Source organism: Xenopus laevis, chromosome 2S (genome assembly GCF_017654675.1).
Source record: "Xenopus laevis strain J_2021 chromosome 2S, Xenopus_laevis_v10.1, whole genome shotgun sequence".
In the NCBI taxonomy this organism is placed as follows: Eukaryota; Metazoa; Chordata; class Amphibia; order Anura; family Pipidae; genus Xenopus; species Xenopus laevis.
The window spans coordinates 129149470-129170541 of record NC_054374.1 but is presented as its reverse complement, the minus strand read 5'-3'; the positions used below and the strand labels follow the sequence as shown (position 1 = coordinate 129170541).

General features: G+C 37.5%; 1 protein-coding gene across 3 annotated transcripts in view; it reads left to right on the top strand.

The window, feature by feature from the left end:
• The window catches only part of esyt1.S (extended synaptotagmin-like protein 1 S homeolog), a 55405-nt gene that overhangs the window by 23907 nt on the left and 10426 nt on the right, over nt 1-21072 (top strand). For all 3 annotated transcript variants that reach the window (XM_018250015.2, XM_018250018.2, XM_018250016.2), the window contains exons 4-23: nt 1460-1594; nt 2817-2890; nt 3041-3113; nt 3294-3383; nt 4484-4539; nt 4792-4912; nt 5552-5728; nt 5869-5951; nt 6240-6288; nt 6372-6461; nt 9231-9326; nt 10443-10514; nt 11817-11903; nt 12004-12153; nt 12803-12937; nt 14394-14570; nt 15963-16045; nt 18648-18696; nt 20051-20140; nt 20229-20324. In XM_018250015.2, coding sequence (XP_018105504.1) covers nt 1460-1594; nt 2817-2890; nt 3041-3113; nt 3294-3383; nt 4484-4539; nt 4792-4912; nt 5552-5728; nt 5869-5951; nt 6240-6288; nt 6372-6461; nt 9231-9326; nt 10443-10514; nt 11817-11903; nt 12004-12153; nt 12803-12937; nt 14394-14570; nt 15963-16045; nt 18648-18696; nt 20051-20140; nt 20229-20324 — 1983 coding nt within the window. The remainder of the gene's footprint in view (nt 1-1459; nt 1595-2816; nt 2891-3040; nt 3114-3293; nt 3384-4483; nt 4540-4791; nt 4913-5551; nt 5729-5868; nt 5952-6239; nt 6289-6371; nt 6462-9230; nt 9327-10442; nt 10515-11816; nt 11904-12003; nt 12154-12802; nt 12938-14393; nt 14571-15962; nt 16046-18647; nt 18697-20050; nt 20141-20228; nt 20325-21072) is intronic.

Below are 21072 nucleotides of genomic sequence, written 5' to 3'. Positions count from 1 at the left end.
ACATTTTTGGGATTTTTGCCTGAATAATCCGAAATTTCCAGTGCAGACCACAGAAACTTCCATTGACTTATATACAGCCATGGCATGTCTTAGGTGCTGGATTTTGGATTCAGACTTTTTCCATCCCTTAGGGGAATAATAAATCTTCAAAAATGTGTAAATTTTTTTAAAAATTTTATAGTGAAAAAAACCTAACATTTTTTGAGTTTTAGCATTCATATTTGAATCAATAACCCCCTTAATGTAAGTCCAGTGTCACATGGACACATCTTTTAGTCAGTATATTACAGGCAGCTGAAATTCAGCCCATGATCTTTTCTAAACTCCTTTTTACTTGAATTGAAAATACAGGTGTGAGCACTTTTCCTTCTTTATATTGTACTGTGTTCAAATGTTGTTAAGGTAAAACAGTGCCTGTATTTGCTTTGGCAAGTTTCACAGCAAATATTGATCCCTTTGTTGAGATGTGCCACTGCTGCAGAGCATGGCAAACATGAAAGCATTTGTGACTGCATTTAGTAGTAGATATTTGTGGATATCCAGCAGCTAAAGAAATCACAGCAAAAGGGTGTCAGTGGTGTTGGATCATACAAACAAAAATTTCCATCACTACCCACAATTCTGTAAATTATGCTGCCTTACTGTCTGCTTTGAATTATCTACCTCACAAGGACCAAACATTGAGTAGCTTCAGTCTCACTGCTTTTTTAGGGCAAGAAATAAAAAAGCATAATTTTTTTGATTAAAATATTAGTCAAAAACTATGTTCAGTGCCCTATTCATTGAACTTTTATTGAACAAGAGAATATACTGTCCCCTTTTTCACTCAGCAGTACATTCAATGTGAGGCATGGACAAAAATGTGTGTTAGGTGCATATACTGACAATATTTCAATAGTGTGGCACTTAAGGCTATGGCACCACTAAAAATCTGCTTGCAAGGCAATTTTGGGAAAACTATGCAATGCATATGTTTTCCCATAGGCAATTTGCAGGACATTAGTCATCTGTGGGAGATCAGATTTAAGTCTTCTAATCTCAAAGTGTGCCAATACCCTTACGTGGCTGTGCAAAGCTGCCCAGCTTTAAAATCTACAGCACACTCTGACTGGACTGAGCAAAGTAGTATTTATTGCAGATGCTGCCTGTACAGTCAGTTTACCCCCAGCTAACAATAGCAGCAGCTCTGGATGACAGCTGCTAAAATAAAGCATGAGATTAGCAGCTAAAAACTGCTAATATTTAAAGTAACATTACAACATTTGATTGAAAGTTTAACGGGGCAGGGAACTCCAATCTCTTTTCTCTTTACACCGTGTATACAAATACTGCTGTAAAAAGGAAAATGGTAGACAGTTTGTAATACTGTTTTGTTAATTAAGATTCCTGTTCCTGCCTTTCTAAGATTCTGCCTGCCCGCAATCTTTATTTTATGTCTGTATTTGAAATTTTCTCTCAGATTATAGCTCAGATGTGGCCTTTTATAGGACAGTATTTGGAGAAGTTGCTTACAGATAGTATAGCACCCACAATCCGTGCCAGCAATACACATCTATCAACATTCTACTTCACAAAAATCAATGTTGGTGAGAAGGTAAGATATCTAATGCAAAGCCTTTTGATTACTGCAGTGGCTTACATCAGAAAAGGAACCTAAGACACCTAAGCAGTGCTTCAGTTCATTTAGCTGTTTCTTCATATGCCTAATAGTTGTGTTATTACCATCTGATGCACAGTCATTTACAATATAGGATTCATTTGAACATTGGACACATTTACTGTATACTAGTGAGCGGTTCACCTTGTAAAAACTATATAACTTCTAGTAGATCAGAAGTAACTGTCTCTGTACCCTATTGCTTTAGAACTGTGCATAGTTCAAGTAAATATCTATGCCGCCTTGATTTTGTGGAAACATCAGATTTAATCCAAAAACTGATTGTCACCCAAAAATGAACCCCTTTCCAGAGACTAGCCAAGAAGCTTTGGCGTCTCAGGCAAGTGTGCATTTGTGAAAATTCAGTTACAGGTGACCGCTTGAAGTAAAAGACAAAGTTTATTTGACAAAAGCTCCATGGATTCTCACATAGAAATCACATGGTTTTTATAGACTTGGAAACGACATGAGAACATACGAGTACAGGAGTGAAGGGGTGTCTCTGCCCTCAAGGCCAGAGTACTAGTGACCAAGACTAGCTTGAGAACAGAATCCATTTAAGTCACGGGGCTCTGCATACACAAACTTTTTATTTTCTCTAAATTCTCTAACTTGTTTTTTTCTTAAAAATTACTATTCAACCTGCGGGCTAGAGGTACCACTTCTTGAACGCAAGACGTTTCAAACCCCCCCCCCCTTTTTTTCTTTTTCCTTCGTTTACTTAACCCCCTCCCAATTCCCCCAATCAAACCCCCCCCCATGTATGCTGAATCAGGAATAATGGGACAAGAGGACACTCATTCTATCCATAGATGGATAATAATGTATGAATAATATGTCACAAAACTGACTGATGATGCAATCTGAACACCGTTATGTATGTTATACCTAGCAAGTTAATCCCTTGTTCCACTATATTCCACAATATTCTTTTCTCTTTAAAAATTTAAATTTTAATGAAAAAAATAAAAGTTACTATTCAAGCACACAGAGCAATAATTTCTAGTCTGTGTACAAACTCAAAATGGAAGCTTTTATGTAGAATTGCAACCACCTCCATCCTAGTATTAGCTGCAGAGTTATGAATTATCCTTGCCACCACTGAAACATCCTGCTTGTGGTTCTCCTATCAAGTCATTATACCCCATGTGTTCTCTAGGCTCCAAAGGTGACTGGAGTGAAAGCTCATACACAATTTGACAAGAAGCAGATAATTCTGGATATGCACCTCAGGTAAATTCATTGCTTGTGATATTACAGCCTGCACCTATTATATGTTTCACTTTCATGTCATCTCTTCTCAATCTCTCTTACTGTTACTTCATTCCATTCTAGCATTTATCTGTTCTTTTTTTTTTTCCTACAAAATTTTCTTTTTTTCAGTTATGTTGGTGACATAGAAGTAAACATAGAAGTAAAGAAATATTTCTGCAAAGCTGGAATTAAGGGGATGCAGGTATGTTAGCCACCGATATAATGTACAAAGCCCACATTGATACAAGATTGTTCACAGTGCTCTTATAATCCATTGGTTTTTCAGTAATAATTCACCATTAATCAGTTGCTGTTTATTGGTACTTCAGTTATGCTTTAACATTCCTTATTTTCCTTATAAGTAAAATGTCCTTTCTAACAGCTGCATGGGATGCTCCGTGTTATCCTGGAACCACTCATTGGAGATGTTCCTATAGTTGGAGCCATAACATTATTCTTCATCCGTCGTCCGGTAGGTGAATAATAAATTGCGCCCTAGTTCCTGGGGGGAAAAACAACCCTGTAGGGCTTGATTTACCCATTGCGCTTTTCATTATTTTATGGTGGTAGAATTTGTTTGCCAGGCACTTAATGCAAAGGTATACTGACAAAACTTAGTTTGAGTTTTGGTGCAGGTTTTCGCATAGACACTCATCTACCACAGTGAATAATGTACCCCCTATTGTAAACTATAGGCATATTATAAGTTACAGAGGAGTTCCATGACCATTTAAAAGCACAATACTAATGAGTGCGTTTATACAGGTCATGGAACTCTGAGGTGACTTCTAATATCCTAATATTTTATAACAGGGCATACATTATTTATTATAATCTAAGGTTCAGTGAGTCATGTAACAGAAATTACATCACTAGTCCATCGATTCCCAGGTGCTCCTCATTTGAGACAAGGGTTGCCAACTTTTCTGGAAAATACCGGCCTTCCTTTATTCTTGCCTTTTTTTCCTATTAATAACATTGGCATCAAGCATCATTTTTACTGCCCAGGCCAGTAAAATACCGGCCAGGTGGCAAACCTATTTGAGACATGTATTAGGAAGCATCAGGAGCACTCACGGATATAATACAAAGTGAATTTATTGAAATATCTATATCTATATCTATATATATATATACTGTCGGTTCAGTGGACGCACTCCTTCCGGATTTGTTTCAATCGATGTTGGTGCGTTGGTCAAAGTGTAATACAATTCAGTAAGCAGGACCCGCACTCGTTCAAATTCAGTGAAATAAAAGTGTCTTTATTCACAGGTTCATTTTCCAACGTTTCGGTCCTCACTGAAAAAGTGAAAAAGGTCCCAGTGAGGACCGAAACGTTGGAAAATGAACCTGTGAATAAAGACACTTTTATTTCACTGAATTTGAACGAGTGCGGGTCCTGCTTACTGAATTATATATATATATATATATATATATATATATATATATATATATATATATATATATATATATATATATATATATATATACACCAGAAAGTGCTTGAAAGTGATTTACTGAAATTTCAATCACTGTTGTGCCCTTTCTCAGAATCCCAAATTTTGTTAACAGGTCCTAGACATCAATTGGACTGGACTTACAAATCTACTGGACATCCCTGGACTTAAGTAAGGAACCATTTCACTTTAATTGTAGCCTTACCTTTATTCTCCACTTTTGGCTTTTAATTTATTCTCCTTCCCCTTCCGATATTTTAACTATACTTAATGACAACATTAGTGACTATGGATATATTCTCGTGTGATTTATTTTTCCCTGATTTGACCTTGTGATTTTTGTGCTATGACATTAAATATTTTTTATTTTCCATTCTCCTTCCTTTGGCTACAAACGTCCTTTATACACCTGATCTTCTAAAGTTTGATGTCTGACACAATGGTTATGGATATTATCTCTGGCTTCTTGGTGCTGCCAAATCGTCTAGCCATCCCCTTAACCAGTAATCTTCATGTGGCAGAACTACGCTCCCCACTACCCAGGGTATAGCACTCTTCAATGCATGTTACAGTAATTGTTGACTTTGTTCTATAATTAATTTAGTAATTCTTCCTGTATCTCTGATTCTCTTACTTGTGCCTTGTTTGTTTCAAGATGTGTGCTTCATTTCTGGACCACCCACATTTCTTGTTCTTTTGAATGTGGCCCATAAAGCTCAATTAAACACAAGTTGGAAAGAAAACAATAAAAGAGCCATATGTATGGACCCCATGGGTGATGATTTTGGCAATTGTTTTCCACAGGATTGACTTCTGTAATAAATAAAAATGTATTCTTTTGGTTGTTCCCATTGAACTTATATGGTCAAATTGCCACATAGCCAACTTTGATGTGAAGGGAAGGCATAACCCTCCTTCTACCTATTGTATAACTGCAATTTTGTGGCCATCATTGCGTGCACATGACATTTACTCCTAGTTTGAAAGCCAGCTGATTGCATTGGCACAGGTATATTACCTCCAGCATGTTATACTTCTCTTACTTATTTACCTAATTTCTGTATGTACAGGTTTTTTCGTGAATCCCAATTTTCTTTAATATTGTCTCCACTATTGTTCTTATTTTTATTTAACCCATTCATGTCCATTTGGTTTCCATCTGAACATCATCTGATCTTTTCAGGGCATTGTCCGCATTCATCTTTTGGAAGCGCGGGACCTGAGTGCCAAGGATCTCCAACTGAAAGGACTGTTAGCTGGAAAGTCAGACCCATATGCCATCGTGCGAGTAGGGACACAGGTTTTTAACAGTCAAATCATTAATGAGAACTTGAATCCTGTCTGGAATGAGATGTATGAGGTATGTGTATTGGTGCACCACAATTTTAAACATACATATTTCTATTCTGTATAACTGTACAAGTTTTGATATAGGAACATCTGTGTATCTATCTACACGTGTGTATGTAGGTGTCGTTGTAATGTAGTTTTCCATTTCAGGTAATTGTGCATGAGGTTCCTGGGCAAGAGCTAGAAGTGGAACTTTTTGACAAGGATCCTGACCAGGATGACTTTTTGGGCAGGTTAGAAATGTCTTCTTGTTCTTATTGCCAAACAAATCAAAGTTTTAATTTTTTTAGTGCCATGTAAACTATTTTCACATAAAGTAGAACTGTTTGGAAATAGATGCTGAAATTTGATGTTGCCCGTTTCTCTGCAGAGAAAAAGTGACCAACTGCTATGTTTCTATTTGAAAATTATTTCTACGCCATGCCTTCAGATATGTACTTTAAAAGCAACATATCCATTTGTAATTTAAAAGCAGAGAAACAGGCTTACCGATTCAGATTCATACTGACTTTTTTTTTTAGAGTGAAGTTAGATCTGGGTGAGGTGAAACAAAATGGTTCTCTGGACAAGGTTTGTGCCTTTAAGTGTATCTGGGAAAAAAAGGCCATGCAAAAAATGCACCACGAAATTTGACTGACTTTCTTTATTCATAGTGGTTCCCCCTAAGCGATACAAAATCAGGGAAGCTACATCTCAGACTGGAATGGCTTACACTCATGTCCAATGCTTCACAGCTTAAAAAGGTATTAAACTACTTTGTTTATAATGGGTTATAATACAGGTATAGGATATGTTATCTATTTTCCATTTTCCAGAAAGCTTCAAATAACAGGAAGGTCATCTTCCATAGACTCCATTTTAAAGGACCAGTAACGTCAAAATTTTTTACAAAAAAAAACACCAACACAAATTAAAATTTAAAATAGCAAAGCCTTTATTAAGAAATAACTTACAGAAACTCCACTTCCTGTCCTCTTCAGAAAGGGCGACCATCCATCTGCAGCGCTCGATTTCTCCTCCTGGCTATACACTGACAGCGTGTCCTCTGCCCGATCGCCTTCTCCAGCTCTTCTTCATTCAGCAGCAGTAGGAAGGTGAAGCCCAGACTGCCGACCCCGTGCCCACTCCGTCACTGAAAAATAATGCGTCCAAGGAAGAACGCTTCCAGGCTGTTGGTAAAACAACAATCCCGTAGGATTCCTTTTCTCCAAGAGTAACGATCCCTACTCGCTCCCAGTCTCTCGTGGCGCCACTGCCTGTCACTCGCCGGGACATGACATTTGCTGGAGACGTTCTGCTTCCACCTTTCCTTCTACAACTCTGCTCGCTCTCCTGTCCCAAACTGTCGGCATCCGCTAATAGCTGGACTGAGCTTGGCTGCGCGGAGGAGGGCAGGAGCCTTAAAAGGCTGTTGCGGGGGAGGACGAGCCCCAAACCTGTGGATAGCAGTGTGTAGGGGGGAAGTGATGGCCACGGCTGCCTTTAACCCCTACCTCCCCAGCAACAGCATCGGTATCCATTGTGCACTCAGACTCAGGGGGAGGAATGCAGCCTGGAAGCGTTCTTCCTTGGACGCATTCTTTTTCAGTGACGGAGTGGGCACGGGGTCGGCAGTCAGGGCTGCATTCCTGGAGCGGAGGAGCAGGAGACATCACCTTCCTACTGCTGCTGAATGAAGAAGAGCTGGAATGGGTTGTTTCGAGTACCTGATTTAATTTAAGTTTGTTACAGGAGTTTGTCATCTTGGATTTTGTTAGAGGAGTGTCAGTGACATGCACATGCTTAGTGTGCTTTGAGCGGCTGTTGAGAAGCCAAGCTTAGGGTTCATTGTTAATCATTAAGCAGAAATTAGGTCATATAAGCTGATGTTACATTCTAAAACTAATTGTACTGATTTCTGACCTGATATACTGTATATTTACTAATACATTATGTAGATAAATAAAAATATATTTCAAAAAAAGACCAGCAACACCGAGATATCTTGTGAAAAGCTTGAAAGTGTATTGGACATTGTAATGTCCAATATACTTTCAAGCTTTTCACAAGATATCTCAGCCACAGTATCTAGTATCTTAGTATCACTATTACTATTAGTATCTTGTGAAGTTGGTTCATAAATTCAGTAAGTGACAGCAGCACAGAGCATGTGCAGTGAATCAGCAGAAAAAAAAATGGGGAGCTACTGGGGCATATTTTGAGGAACAGATATTTACTGCTAAAGGGCTGTGGTTGCCTTGGGCTGGTACACAATCCCAAAACATAATGTACAACATTTCTGGGTTAGTTGCCATGAGAATTGCTACCATTCTGACCTTTAGAGTGAAAAAGGTTAAGGTTTCCAGAAGGTTTCTATCCCGCTGTCCAATTGGTGAAAAATTCAAATACTGAATGCTGAAGTGGGTTTAAAAAAAAATTAACTACTCACACAAAGAGGTGGCCAAATTGGCTATAATCTACTACACTATATTCCTTTCATTTTCTTTCTGTTGTCTTTCCCTGAGGTTCCTTGCGAAGCGCTGTTTCACAGATTTATTTGACCTTTAGAGTGCAAAGGGAAAGAAAGTAGGAAATATCACAAATTAGGCTCTGATCTGGCTATTAATTGTCTGACAGCAATTGTACAAAATTATGTCTGACAAATAGTAGGGACAATCGCCCATTTATATTGTTAGATAAGCAATGCAGAGATCTTATCGGTAGCTGACAGAAATCTTTTAATCTGTCCAATTGACTAAGCGACGGATCCCCATTGTACGACTATTGCTGGGACACGCATCACACCCATTGCAAAAAATCCCATGAATCTTTGCATTGATGGTCGGAGAGTACAGAGTAGCAGAGCAGAGTTGGCGTAACTGTGTCTGGTTGTCATGTATGGTGTGCAAGCTCACGGGAGTTGTGCCTTGGTTTGATGTGCGTGTTCCATGTCAGTAATAGCTGCGCTACATTTTAAGCTTAGGTATCTAGCAATGGAGAGTGACGCACCCCTTTCTGCAGGTTGTTTTGGATCACTGTTAGTGGTCTGATATTGGAATAGAGAGGGTATGCACACTCAATAAAGAAAATAATACTTGGCAAACAAAGGTGGTATTTTAAAAATTCTCTTTTATATAGTGTATAGCAAACAAATATGCATCAGACAAACTGGTAGATTATGCACAACAGTATTAGTACAAATATATACAAACCATCAAGTTACAAGATCAAGGCAAAAAGGGACAAACCACAGGGAGCAGATACACTTGCCAATGATGAGAACACCCCAACATTTCGGCACTATAGCCTTTGTAAAATTGACTATTCTTGTATATGGTTTTGGGTAACTGACTGTGGGGTTATCCCTGGGATATCTGCACCTCATATTTCTCAAAAAAGAGCTTTTTTTCTCTTTCTACTACTGGGAGTGCCCTCCATTAACTTATATTTGTAAGTGGTCTGATATTGGCCCTGTATTCTGTCTAAAAATGTTTTGAGTGTTCATTTGCCAACTAGATACTTTTTTAATTCAGATATTAGAGATCAACAGAGAGATAACTGCTAAAACACAAGAAGAACCCTCCGCAGCAATCCTGATCGTTTATTTAGACCGGGCACAGGACCTTCCTGTAAGTAGGATGTTTATAAATATGCAGTCTTAATATTCAGAACAAAGCTCACATGCTTAAATTATATAGTTGGATGTATTGAGCACAACAAAAAATTTTTATGAGGGGTTGTTGAAATTCTCTGAAATGAAGGCTTAATAAATGTAAATTTGTAAGATGTAAATGTAATTTGTAAAATTGGCTCGCCTTCAAAACTCTTTTTTTTAAAAAGTTTATTATTTAAAATAATCCTTCACCAATTTTACAAATTGAATCTCTGATCTATAGAAATTTTAACGGAGTTGTAGTGCTTCAAGCTCAGCATTCAGTCTCTTGATTCTCATTTTATTCTAAGGCACTGAGGATTTGTTGGTTTTATAGCAAAGTTAGATCTCTCTTTCTCAAGTAAGTTAAATGTAGTTTTGAGACCACAGTCTTCAGTGTCCTGCCTTTCTCCTACATGTGGTTTCCCAGGGAAAATTGCAGCTAGTTTCTTTGGGACAACGCCACCTCTACACTTTTTTCCAATTCCTATCTTTTATTCATGAATTGCTGACGCTTTATTTAAAAGTTTTTAATATTATGAACTCACTTTGAAATTTAATTACAGCACTAGCACTTAACCATATAGGAATAATGAATTTTTAGATCATTTATTAATTGTGTGTAGACAAAATTTATTTGAAGTCATAGCACTGTATCTATAGCACAAGCACTTTAACCAATCAATTTATTATTAGGGATGGGCGAATTTGACCAGTTTCGTTTTGCCAAAAATTCCAAAATGTCGCCGATGCCCAGTAAAGTATATGGGTGTCAAAAAAATGTTGTCTTTTTATTTTTACGCACGACGCCATACAAGTCTATGGGCGAAAAAATTCGCCCATCCCTATTTATTATACATAGCACAATTGATAGTATACGTCATTAATTGTATGTTGGTGCTAAATTGATTGGGAACTGAGCACGTGATTATAATAGCATTAAGCACTTTATAAATTATCATAATTAGACCTCAATCAATGTTAGTAAGGAAGTGTGGGGTTTTACTGCTTTTTTTTTAATTCCAATCATTTTAACACAATTACTTTAATACATAATCAAAGCTTATAATGTAACTCTTATATATCATTTTAGCTTAAGAAGAATGTCAAGGAACCAAGCCCAATGGTGCAACTGTCCATACAGGACATGACAAAGGAGAGTAAGGTAACTGGCAATATGTCATTGGCACATATGGTGTTTACATTGCTGTAGTATTTTTGAAGCTTTTATTTATGGCATTTAAATTGGTGTGTATTGTTAAGTTACTGCAGGTTACGGTCTAAGCAAGTCAAATATAGTTCGACCCGCACATCATTAAAGTTCATGTTTCATTCGCATATGTTAATTCAGCTTTTGTTTATGTGATATACTAAAATAAACATTTTGTGATTGGGTTAAAGGGATGACTTCTGTTAGTAGGTCTCATACTCGTGTTCTAGCCGCCTCCCTTTTCCCTCCTCATCTGTTACTATGGTTAGTCCACTAACAACTAAGTGTACTAACAATTACCTCAAATGACAAGTCACATGGAAAGAAATCACAATGCAGAGAGGAATGGTCAGTCAGATTCATGGGTTTACAGTCATGAGACTAGAAATGTCTGAAATAAATGTATTAATTTACAGTCTAGTTTTCCTTTGTTATGAAACAAGAAGAAGAGTCAGTAGGGCTTTTTGGTTTGCAAAGCTGTCCTCCTGTTCACCACATTAAAGGAATTATGTCATAATATTAGTCATCAGTCACATTTTGGTTATCCTCAGTCTGCAGCAAACTGACCGCTAAGCAAATAATAGTAAGCAATAACCTTTTGTCTTATTGGGATGTATTTCTTGGAAGTCTTTAAAAATCTTTCTCATCTTACATTTAAAATCCTATTGTTTAATAGGATTCTAAATGGAAGGTGATAAAGATTTTGAAAAAATGCTCAATGGAGGCTCAGTGGGTATCATGTGTTCCCTGCAGCTCTGGAGTCCTAAGCTTGATTCAGCTTGGGCTTGTATGTTCTCCCACGTTTACCTTTCCATTCCAAGCCCTGCAAGTGACTAGGTGGCACTTGTTTTTATAAGAGTGCAGGCACTGGTATACAAATTGGGCGGCCAGGTAGGGTTGGGTTACTGTGTGGGTCAAATATTTTTTTGCACATCATTAGCAGGCCCAGACTGGCAATCTGTGAGTTCTGGCAAATGCCAGAGAGACTGCTGTAAGTTGCCATATACAGTCACTATTTAGTGTGCTGCTGAGGGGCTATTTGGGCCTCTGTGTACTTGAAATTCCACTATTTTTAATCCCAGTCCAGATTTGATCACTAGTTTCCATGTTTTGTTCTTCATAGCAACCTGTTTATATTTTATATCAGAGCCTGACCTATAGAAACATGAATTACATACTGCATAGTTAGTTTTTATTTTGTCTTGAGATGCAGCATTTAGTGCATAGCTAGTAATATTTTTATATCGCTCCACACAGACTGTGCCTAGCAATAGCTCTCCGGTTTGGGAAGAGCCATTCCGCTTCTTCTTACGTGATCCAAACATTCAAGACCTTGATATTCAGGTAAGGGCTATATTCCTATTTTGTTTACTTTTTCCTTCTGTTCTGGATGTAGTGTATATGGCACATACTCATAGACATGTTGGTATCTGTTCTTGCTCAGGTGAAAGATGATGATCGTCAGCACTCTCTGGGCTCTTTGTCAATACCTCTGTCCCGGATCCTGTCTGCTGATGATCTTACATTAGACCAGTGGTTTCAGCTGGAGAACTCTGGATCTAGGAGCCGAATCTACATGAAATTAGTCATGCGGGTAAATTAATAATAACTTGTAGTTAGAGTTATACTTGTAGTTAGAGGTTCAGATTTTATATTTGTATATAATTTAGGATTATCACCTATCTTTTGTTTTGTAGGTACTGTCCAGTTCTGGAAAGACTATCTGTTTTTTTAAGTCTCTGAGAACTAGACAGACTTATTGTATGCTTATTTACCAACACTGCAGGTAGAAACAATTCAGTTAGTTGGCAAAAGTGTATGATTTATGAACATATGAAAACATCCATGTAAAGTGTACTCAAAAGCTGTTTTCACTTACCAGTATAGGTATGAGAACTGTTATAGAGAATGTGCAGGACCTTGGGGTTTTCCAGATAATGGATCTTTTCATAGTTTGGATCTTCATACATTGTCTACTAGAAAATCATGTTAACATTAAATATACCAAATAAGCTGGTTTTGTTTCCAATTAGGATTCATTATATCTTAGTTCCATCAAGTACAAGTGTTTTATTATTATTGACAAAAGGAAAAACATTTTTATGTATTTGATTATAATGGAGTCTATGGGAGACTACCTTTCTGAAATTCTGAGCTTTCTGGATAATGGGTTTCCGGATAACTGATCCCATACCTGTATTATGCAAAGGAGCCGAGCTCATGCTGTTTTCTCTTGCATGCAGATACTGTATCTAGATCCAGCAAACACCCTTGTGACTGCAGATCCGGAGAGCATAATTGCTGAGGAAGCAGGATCTAGTGTGGATAATCCCCCAAGACCAAGCCAAACTACAGTTCCTGAGAACTTTGCTACAGAAGTAATATGATGCCTTCCTGGTTTTTCTTTTGTTTTTTTATTTTGGGAGGGTTATTTCAGCCAAAAAGTGTCCATGTCGGCATTTACTAGATATACACTTTTTTTTGTAGGAGTTGTAAGAGGTGCTTTTTCAGTATTCCGTAGCGTAGCGAGTAATGTATTTGTTAATACAATGTTATAGGAAAGCAAGAGGCTATGGCACATTTTTCTTATGTGAAAGGACCTTTTGTAGTGTGCCGAAATATAATTTTCCTACAGTTTATAATCCGTGTGGGTTTTTTTTTTAAACTCAAGTTGGAACTACTTTTATCTCCAGAATGTGCTTTTAGACAGAGGAGGCTTGCAAAGGGCAAACACTTTGCCAAGAATCTGCAAAACAAAGTTTGTTCAGTAGCCTGCCCTTTGCATTCCTTCATCTCCTTTTGGGAAAATGTAAATAAGAGAAAATGGCTTTTTCCCACTTCAACAAATCTACAAAAGAGTTGTCTTAAATATCACATATCACACTTTGTATAAATAAATACACAAATGCACCTGTGCTTATAGTATTATCTATCTATCTATCTAAAGAGAGAGAGAGAGAGAGAGAGATTTTTGTATATACCACTTATCTTCAGACCAGCACTCCGTTTAAAAACGTAATGATTTATTGTTGCATAGTATCAAATACTATGCAACAATAAATCATTAAGTTTTTATATATACTCAATATACACACACACACACACACACACACGAAATATATATATATATATGCACAAAGGGATCAAACATATCAGTTGAGTTAGGCTAATAGAGTATGCTAATACTATGCGGGTTTAGAATGTTCTTTGTTTTCTTAGCAAGACGGTGGGTCAGTCCATAATGATCAGCATGGCAGTTCAAGAAAGACATCAAGAGTTTTCCATTTTTATCTTATTTTTTGGACACAAAGTATAACATCTGTATATATGTAGGCTAGGGCCAGATGATCCTTATGAAAGTGGATTCTCAACAGGTGGAGAATCTGCTTCCCTGCTGCACCGCTGGCTTTCTAACTGTGGGTGAATTTGGAGCAAAATGTTTAGTATCGGCGCCAAAATCTGCTGCATCTGCCTGTACCCAAGCTGAAACCATGCTTCTGGGTGCAGGAAGAGCAGAAGTGGAAGAGCACCAGGGCAGCGGATTCTCTGTGGAGAAATCACTCCAGTTGAGCACTACATAACTGCTCCCTATTGTCTATGCACAAAGTTGCTTTATTGTTTTGTATGTAATAAAAGTTCAGGCTTATGATCTACACCTATTTTGAAGGTGAATATGATGTATTGGGTGTTCACAAAAGATGCATACAGCTGCCCTGTGCACTGACATTAAGCAGTGTTAAGTTCTCACATTCATTTGCATTGGTTCACTGGTAATGGTTTAGAAATTAGGCTATTGTCCTGGTGTTTTTTTTCTTATGTACATATTATTTGCAGAAATTGCTTAGAATCTTCATACTGGAAGCAGAAAACTTGATCGCCAAAGATAACCTAATGGGAGGTTTGGTTAAAGGGAAGTCTGATCCCTATACAGTTCTTTCCAGTGGAGGGAAAAAAGTACGCACACGCGTTGTGGAGAATAACTTAAATCCGTGCTGGAATCAAGCTTTTGAGGTAACACTTTTAGACAATTTCTTTAAAGCTCTTTTAACCATAGTTCTTAAATAATGGTAGCAGTGCATAATTTGGAGCCGAGGCTTTCTGCTGTGTGAATATTTGCTGCAGCCCCAAACAGGTGCCATTTATAGTAAACTAAGTCCTGTTGAGGTTACACTGCCACTGATAGACGTTTAGAGGCAGACTTACAGTATCAAAGTATGATTGTAGAGTTCACCACAGGAAAAACTCATCCACTTTCTATTCATTACTATGGGATTTTTAGAAGTGGATTTTTTGTCAATGTGTCATATATATGATTCTAAAAATTCCATAGGGATGAATAGAAAGTGGGTGAGTTTTTGTGGTGAGCTCTAAACTCATTTTTGATAAATCTACCCCTTTTGCACTTTCTCTCTGCCAAGGTACATGAGCATAAGACTGCAAGACATGGTTAAACAACAACACAGCTCTGCTGGCATACCACAGCCTCGAGTCTCTCCTTGCTGCCCTCTGACCTATCCAACCACTGCCATTAGGTTTAATACCATGTCTGTCTGAAATTCTAATATTTTGCAAACCACCTGGTTGGGATCGGTATTCATCTTCATTTATATATACATGGCATCTTGTCACCAAATTATTTTTGCTCAAGGAAATTCACAAATTGCTTCCCATGGTGGTTTACAGGATCCTTTAACACCGTAAACGGATATATTTTATTTTCTTTATATTACATTTTAAAGTATTTTTGATCTACATAGTATCCAGCTACAGCTGGAGACTAAACCAGTAAAAATGGTATGATCTTACTTTTTTTTTTCTGTACCCACAGGTGCACTAAAAATCACTTGTGTAAATATTAGTTACATGGATTGCTGCTGCTTTTCTGCACCTAAAAACATTTTTTCTAATACTTATGAATATATAAATATTTGTGGTTTAATGTATTGAAGGACGAGTTGGGTAGGTCTTTTATCATCTTCTCTTAAGCTGGCCTTACACATACCTATTACATACAAACATTGGTGAATGTATCGTGACCCACCTGTTCCAACCAATAAATTGGTTTGGGAATTTGGCTTGAAGATGTTATCCATTGATGCACCTTGTCAGTCAATCTGTTTGGAGAAATGATTGGAAATACAAGGTGCCGTATTATTGTTGGCCCCTTGTATGCTTTCAGGCTGGCAATCTAACATGTAAACTGAAAATAAAAGTAGGTAGTTCCAACAAGATTTACAATCGGTTGCAATAAGAAATAAACAATATAGTTCTATATTGTGTTTACATTGTCATCAAGTGGGAGGGGGCCTGATGGAACTGCAAACATGACAACATTAGCAGATATAATGAAGTGTGCCAAAAACAACACATGACCTTCTTTAAACTATCTATCATCATTCACAGATACTGGTTACTGATGTCCCAGGGCAGGACCTTATGTTTGATGTGTTTGATAAAGATGTGGACAAAGATGACTTTTTGGGAAGGTCAGTATTTTTGGTGATTTACAGTCTTTCTTACTTGTCCCTTTAAGAATAAGCAGATGTAAATCAACTCCATTGTTTTTATTTGCTTATGGCAATAGCATTGTTTCATTATAAAAAATACATTGCCCTAAAGCTTAAAACAATCAATGTGACCGTTCTATAGATAATAACTGTAATGTTGTATTTTGACTTCCTGATTCACTTTATGATATCCAGTTAAAAGGAGTAAGCTGTGTGAAGGTTTATCCCTACAAGTTGCTCCAACATAAAAGACACATTGGTGCATTTTAAAATATAGATTGAATTAAAAAATATATATGCAGGTATGGGATCTGTTATCCATAAACCCTTTATCCAGAAAGCTCAGAATTCTGGAAAGGCCATCTCCCATAGACTCAATTTTATCCAAATAATACATTTTTAAAATTATTTTCTTTTTCTCTATAATAATAAAACGGTACATTGTACTTAATCTAAACTAAAATATAATGCATCCTTATTGAAATCAATATCAATTTTATAAACAGGCAGAGTTAAAGTGTTACAAGCTTGTATTTATGTTTTTAAATGTTAAACTACATGACTTAAAAATGTGGCCAAGATATGGGATGACGGCATCAGATGTCTGCACACAAAACCCGCCAAGATCAACATTCCACAGTTCCTTTTAATATGAGATTTTAATTTGTTCTTCTGTTAAAGGGGTACTGTCATCAGAAAAATGTTTTTTTTTTAAAAACGCATCAGTTAATAGTGCTGCTCCAGCAGAATTCTGCACTGAAATCCATTTCTCAAAAGAGCAAACATATTTTTTTATATTTAATTTTGAAATCTGACATGGGGCTAGACATATTGTCAGTTTCCCAGCTGCCCCCAGTCATGTGACTGTACTGCAAGTTGGAGTGATATTACCCCCCCCCCCAAGAGCCTAACAACTGAACAATGAGACGGTAACCAGATAGCAGCTCCCTAACACAAGATAACAGCTGCTTGGTAGATCTAAGAACCACACTCAATAGTAAAATCAAGGTCCCACTGAGACACATTCAGTTACATTGAGTAGGAGACACAACAGCCTGCCAGAAAGCAGTTCCATCCTAAAGTGCTGGCTCTTTCTGCAAGCACATGACCAGGCAAAATGACCTGAGATAGCTGCCTAAACAACAATATTACAAAAAATATATACTTGCTGGTTTAGGAAAGAAATTTTATATTGTAGAGTGAATTATTTGCAGTGAAAACAGTGTAACTTACAGTAAACTACATCATAAAAATAGAATCCCTTTAAGTAATCCAGTTTTTCCTAGGATAAGTAGTATTGAGCTGGCAAAATATTTCAAAGGGATTCTGTCATGATTTTAATGGTTTACTTATGATTTTACATTGTTTACATTGCAAATAATTCACTCTGCCATTTAAATTGTTTTTTCTTGAACCAATAAATGTACATTTTGTAGCTGTAATATTGGGTTGGAGACAGCTATCTCAGTACATTGTGCCTGATTCTGAGCTTTGAGAAAGAGCCAGCACTTTAGGATGGAATCACTTTTGTGTGGTGATATCACTCCAACTTGCAGTGCAGCAGTAAAAGTCACATGGTTGGGGGCATCTGGGAAATGGACATCATGTCAAGCCCCATGTCAGATTTCCAAATTGAATCTGTTTGCTCGTTTAAAAAAGTGCAGAAATCGGCAGAAGAGCAGCTTTATAAACTGATGCTTTTTAAAAAAAATTGTTAAGATGATTCCATGGTAAGATGGAATGTATTAAATGTTATTTTAGGATCATCATACCTCAGTTTTTTAGTTTTCTAGGTATTGCCAAATGGAGATAGTATGAACTAAAAAGGGCGGTTCATGCAATGAGATTACCAAAAGATCAGATCTCGGCTCAGTTTGGCCACCCACCCACTGGGCCAAATTAATTGTATCATGCAGAAGGGTCTATGACAGGGATCCCCAACCTTTTGAACCCTTTAGCCACATTCAGAAGTAAAAGGAGTTGGGGCGCAACACTAGCATGAAAAATGTTCTTGGGGTGCTAAATAAGTGCTGTGGTTGGCCATTTGGTAGCCCCTATGTGGATTGTAATCCTAGATTGAGGCTCTGTTTGGCAGTACACATGGTTTTTATACAATTAAAACTTCCCTTCAAGCCTGGAATTCAAAAATAAGCACCTGCTTTGAGGCCACTGGGAGCAACATCCAAGGGATTGGAGAGCAACATGTTGCTCACAAGCTATTGGTTGGGGATAACTGGTCTATGGAAACTAGACTGGCAGAATTTTCAAAACAGGAGATTTGGGCATTTTCACTGGCCAATAAGATGCTGACTTAGTTGGCAGATTTTATTAGCTAGTTTATGGCTAGCTTTATTTTCCATTATTTTACCATGGTTCTGTGAACCTGGTAGGCTTGTTCCCATAAATGTCTCCATTCTTGGCAGGGAAAACTCCCAGGGTATTCCCCTAATGTATTCAGTTAATCTCATATATATATATGTGTTCTTCATTGAAATAACACAGAAACCTGCAATATGAAGTGATTCACAGACCTTTCCATTGTGGTTTTTACAATTTAATTTTTTTTGTTACATATGGCTAGCTGTAAAATTAGCGTGAAGGATGTGGTGAAACAGAAATTCATTGATGAGGTAAGAGTAACCAATTTGAATCATGCTTCAAGGATGTACATAAATGTAGGAGAGATAATTTAGTGTTAAAGACAATATGTAAGCTGGTCTGTTAAACTCTCAATCCTTTTATACATCTTGTTAATAACTGTTGTGACAGCAAGAAATGAGAAACTGTAGCAGAGTCCTTTTATATCAAGATGTTGGGCAAGTGGGCAGACTTGTGGGCTACACACAGGGTGGTCCAAATTTGTACATATGGGCTGTGATTTCTGGTAAGCTAGTGTAGATGTACTTATACTTTTCCATTATTTAAACTGGTGAAAGACCAATCAGAGAATCAAGACATTTGGCCCATATGGTTGGCCCAGGTTGGGGCTTTGAGGAACATTTAACTGGCATTGTGTTCCAGTGTAAGACTAGGGCTCCACCAAAGAACCTTATATCAAGGTCCCACCAATCAAACTAGTGAGAGATTCAGTGTTCTGTTTGTTGCATTGCTCTCAGCTTGCAAGTACAAGCCACATGAAAGCACAAAGCAATGCAGGAGATACACACAAGACTACAGATGATAGCAGAGACAGACAGTGTACATCAAACACTTTTTACAGCCTGGATCATATGGTTTTCAAGCTAATGCATTATATCTTCCATACTGTAAAAAAATCTCCCTGAAACACCCTACCACTCCTAAATATATTTGTAGCCTTCCTGGATTTGCCTGCTTATCTGTGGCAATAAATTTGATGTTTACAAGTTCTGAGACTACATACCATGTAAATTTTAAACCAGAAGGACAGCCAAAGTTGTCTCTTGTCTGGAGAAACTGGACTAATTGTCTTGATATGCTTAATCAATACGTACATCTTCAAAGTTCAGTGCTTTCTTCCTCAGCTGGAGATATTGGTTTATGATTCAAAGCCTGTGAAGGAGATAGAGCCCCTCAAATAAATTAAAGGTTTTATTTTTTTCCAAAGATGCTGTGGCATCTGCACCTGCCTTATCGGGATTTATCAGGTAGTAGCAAGTTTGTGAAGAACTGGCAAGTTTTGATGCCAGCCGATTTACTTGGGATAAACTCCATGTCTTCTGGGCCTGTAACTTCAGTAATTATTTTGAGAAAATGTATCACTGCCACCTTTGTAGATACAGCTCCTTATCATCTATTAGCTCTGGAGGCTGGGCTAGTTGTGTAGATTTGAGCATTGCTCTACTTCTCCTTCCAGCTCTCTACTTCTACTAAAGTAAGCAGAGTATTGAAACCTCACTTTCCTCGTATGTTGTTGTTTTTTTTAATGTTTACGAACTGGAATACTTGTACTTTATCACATACACGAGGATTCTTTTTGAGCTGTGGTTCTTTGTGCTCCTTTAGTGGCTCGTGTTAGAGAAAGTAAAATCTGGCAAACTCCACGTCAAATTGGAATGTCTATCACTCGTTGCTGACTCTGCCCAGATTGATCAGGTAATATCCACCTTCCTTTTTACATGCTGCTTCAGGAAACATTATTTTTGTATTTTCTCTTTGTGTGGCTAAATTGTTTGTTTTGCAGGTACTGATGTTGAACAGCCTGTCTCAGCCAGCCCACAGTGATAACTTTTCTGCAGCTCTTCTCTTTGTTTTTATAGAAAGAGCCAGTGGCCTGCAGGTGAGACTGTCGCACAGTTTTTTGCCTTAGTCTTTCACCATTCTCTGTATCTTGTTACAGTGAAAAATGGAATTCATTTTGTAAAATATGAATTATTTGCTTAAAATGGAGACAGTGACAACCGCCTGCCCATACTTCAGAGCTTTCCGATAATGGATCCTATACCAGTATTTCAGTCTTGTTATTTATTATGTTCTCTGGCGGACTGTTTAAAGGTTGTGGATCATGGAGGAATGGGTTTGAATTAAATAAATACATGCTACTAGCTTTATGTTTCTGTACCTTTTCCTACATTGTCATTTTTACTTCCTGCCTGCGCAGGCTATTGATGATTGAGACAAATCATTTGTTTTTAGAGTTTAGCTTGCTTCATTTTACACCTCCAAAAATTTGAAACCAATAATATATTTAAGCTGAAGGGATAATTGCCCTGCTAATATTGCCAGATAGAGTCCTGCAGCGGGTCAAGTATCCGCAGGTTACCCACAAAAAAAGCGGGGTAACCCTGCGGAATGACGGTAAGATTTTCAGGTGCAGGTATAGATGCAGGTCTGCGTGTTGCGGGTCGGGTTGCGGGTCTTATCTACATTTCCTATCTTATATTGTCTATATTTTACTCCTTTTAAAATTTTACAAAACTTGTTTCTGTCCCGCCCACTTTTGATGATGTCACTTCTGGTTTGCAGCAACATCACTTCCTGTTTGATGGTCAGTGAGTTGTGGGTCAGGTTGCGTATAAGGCAGTTGT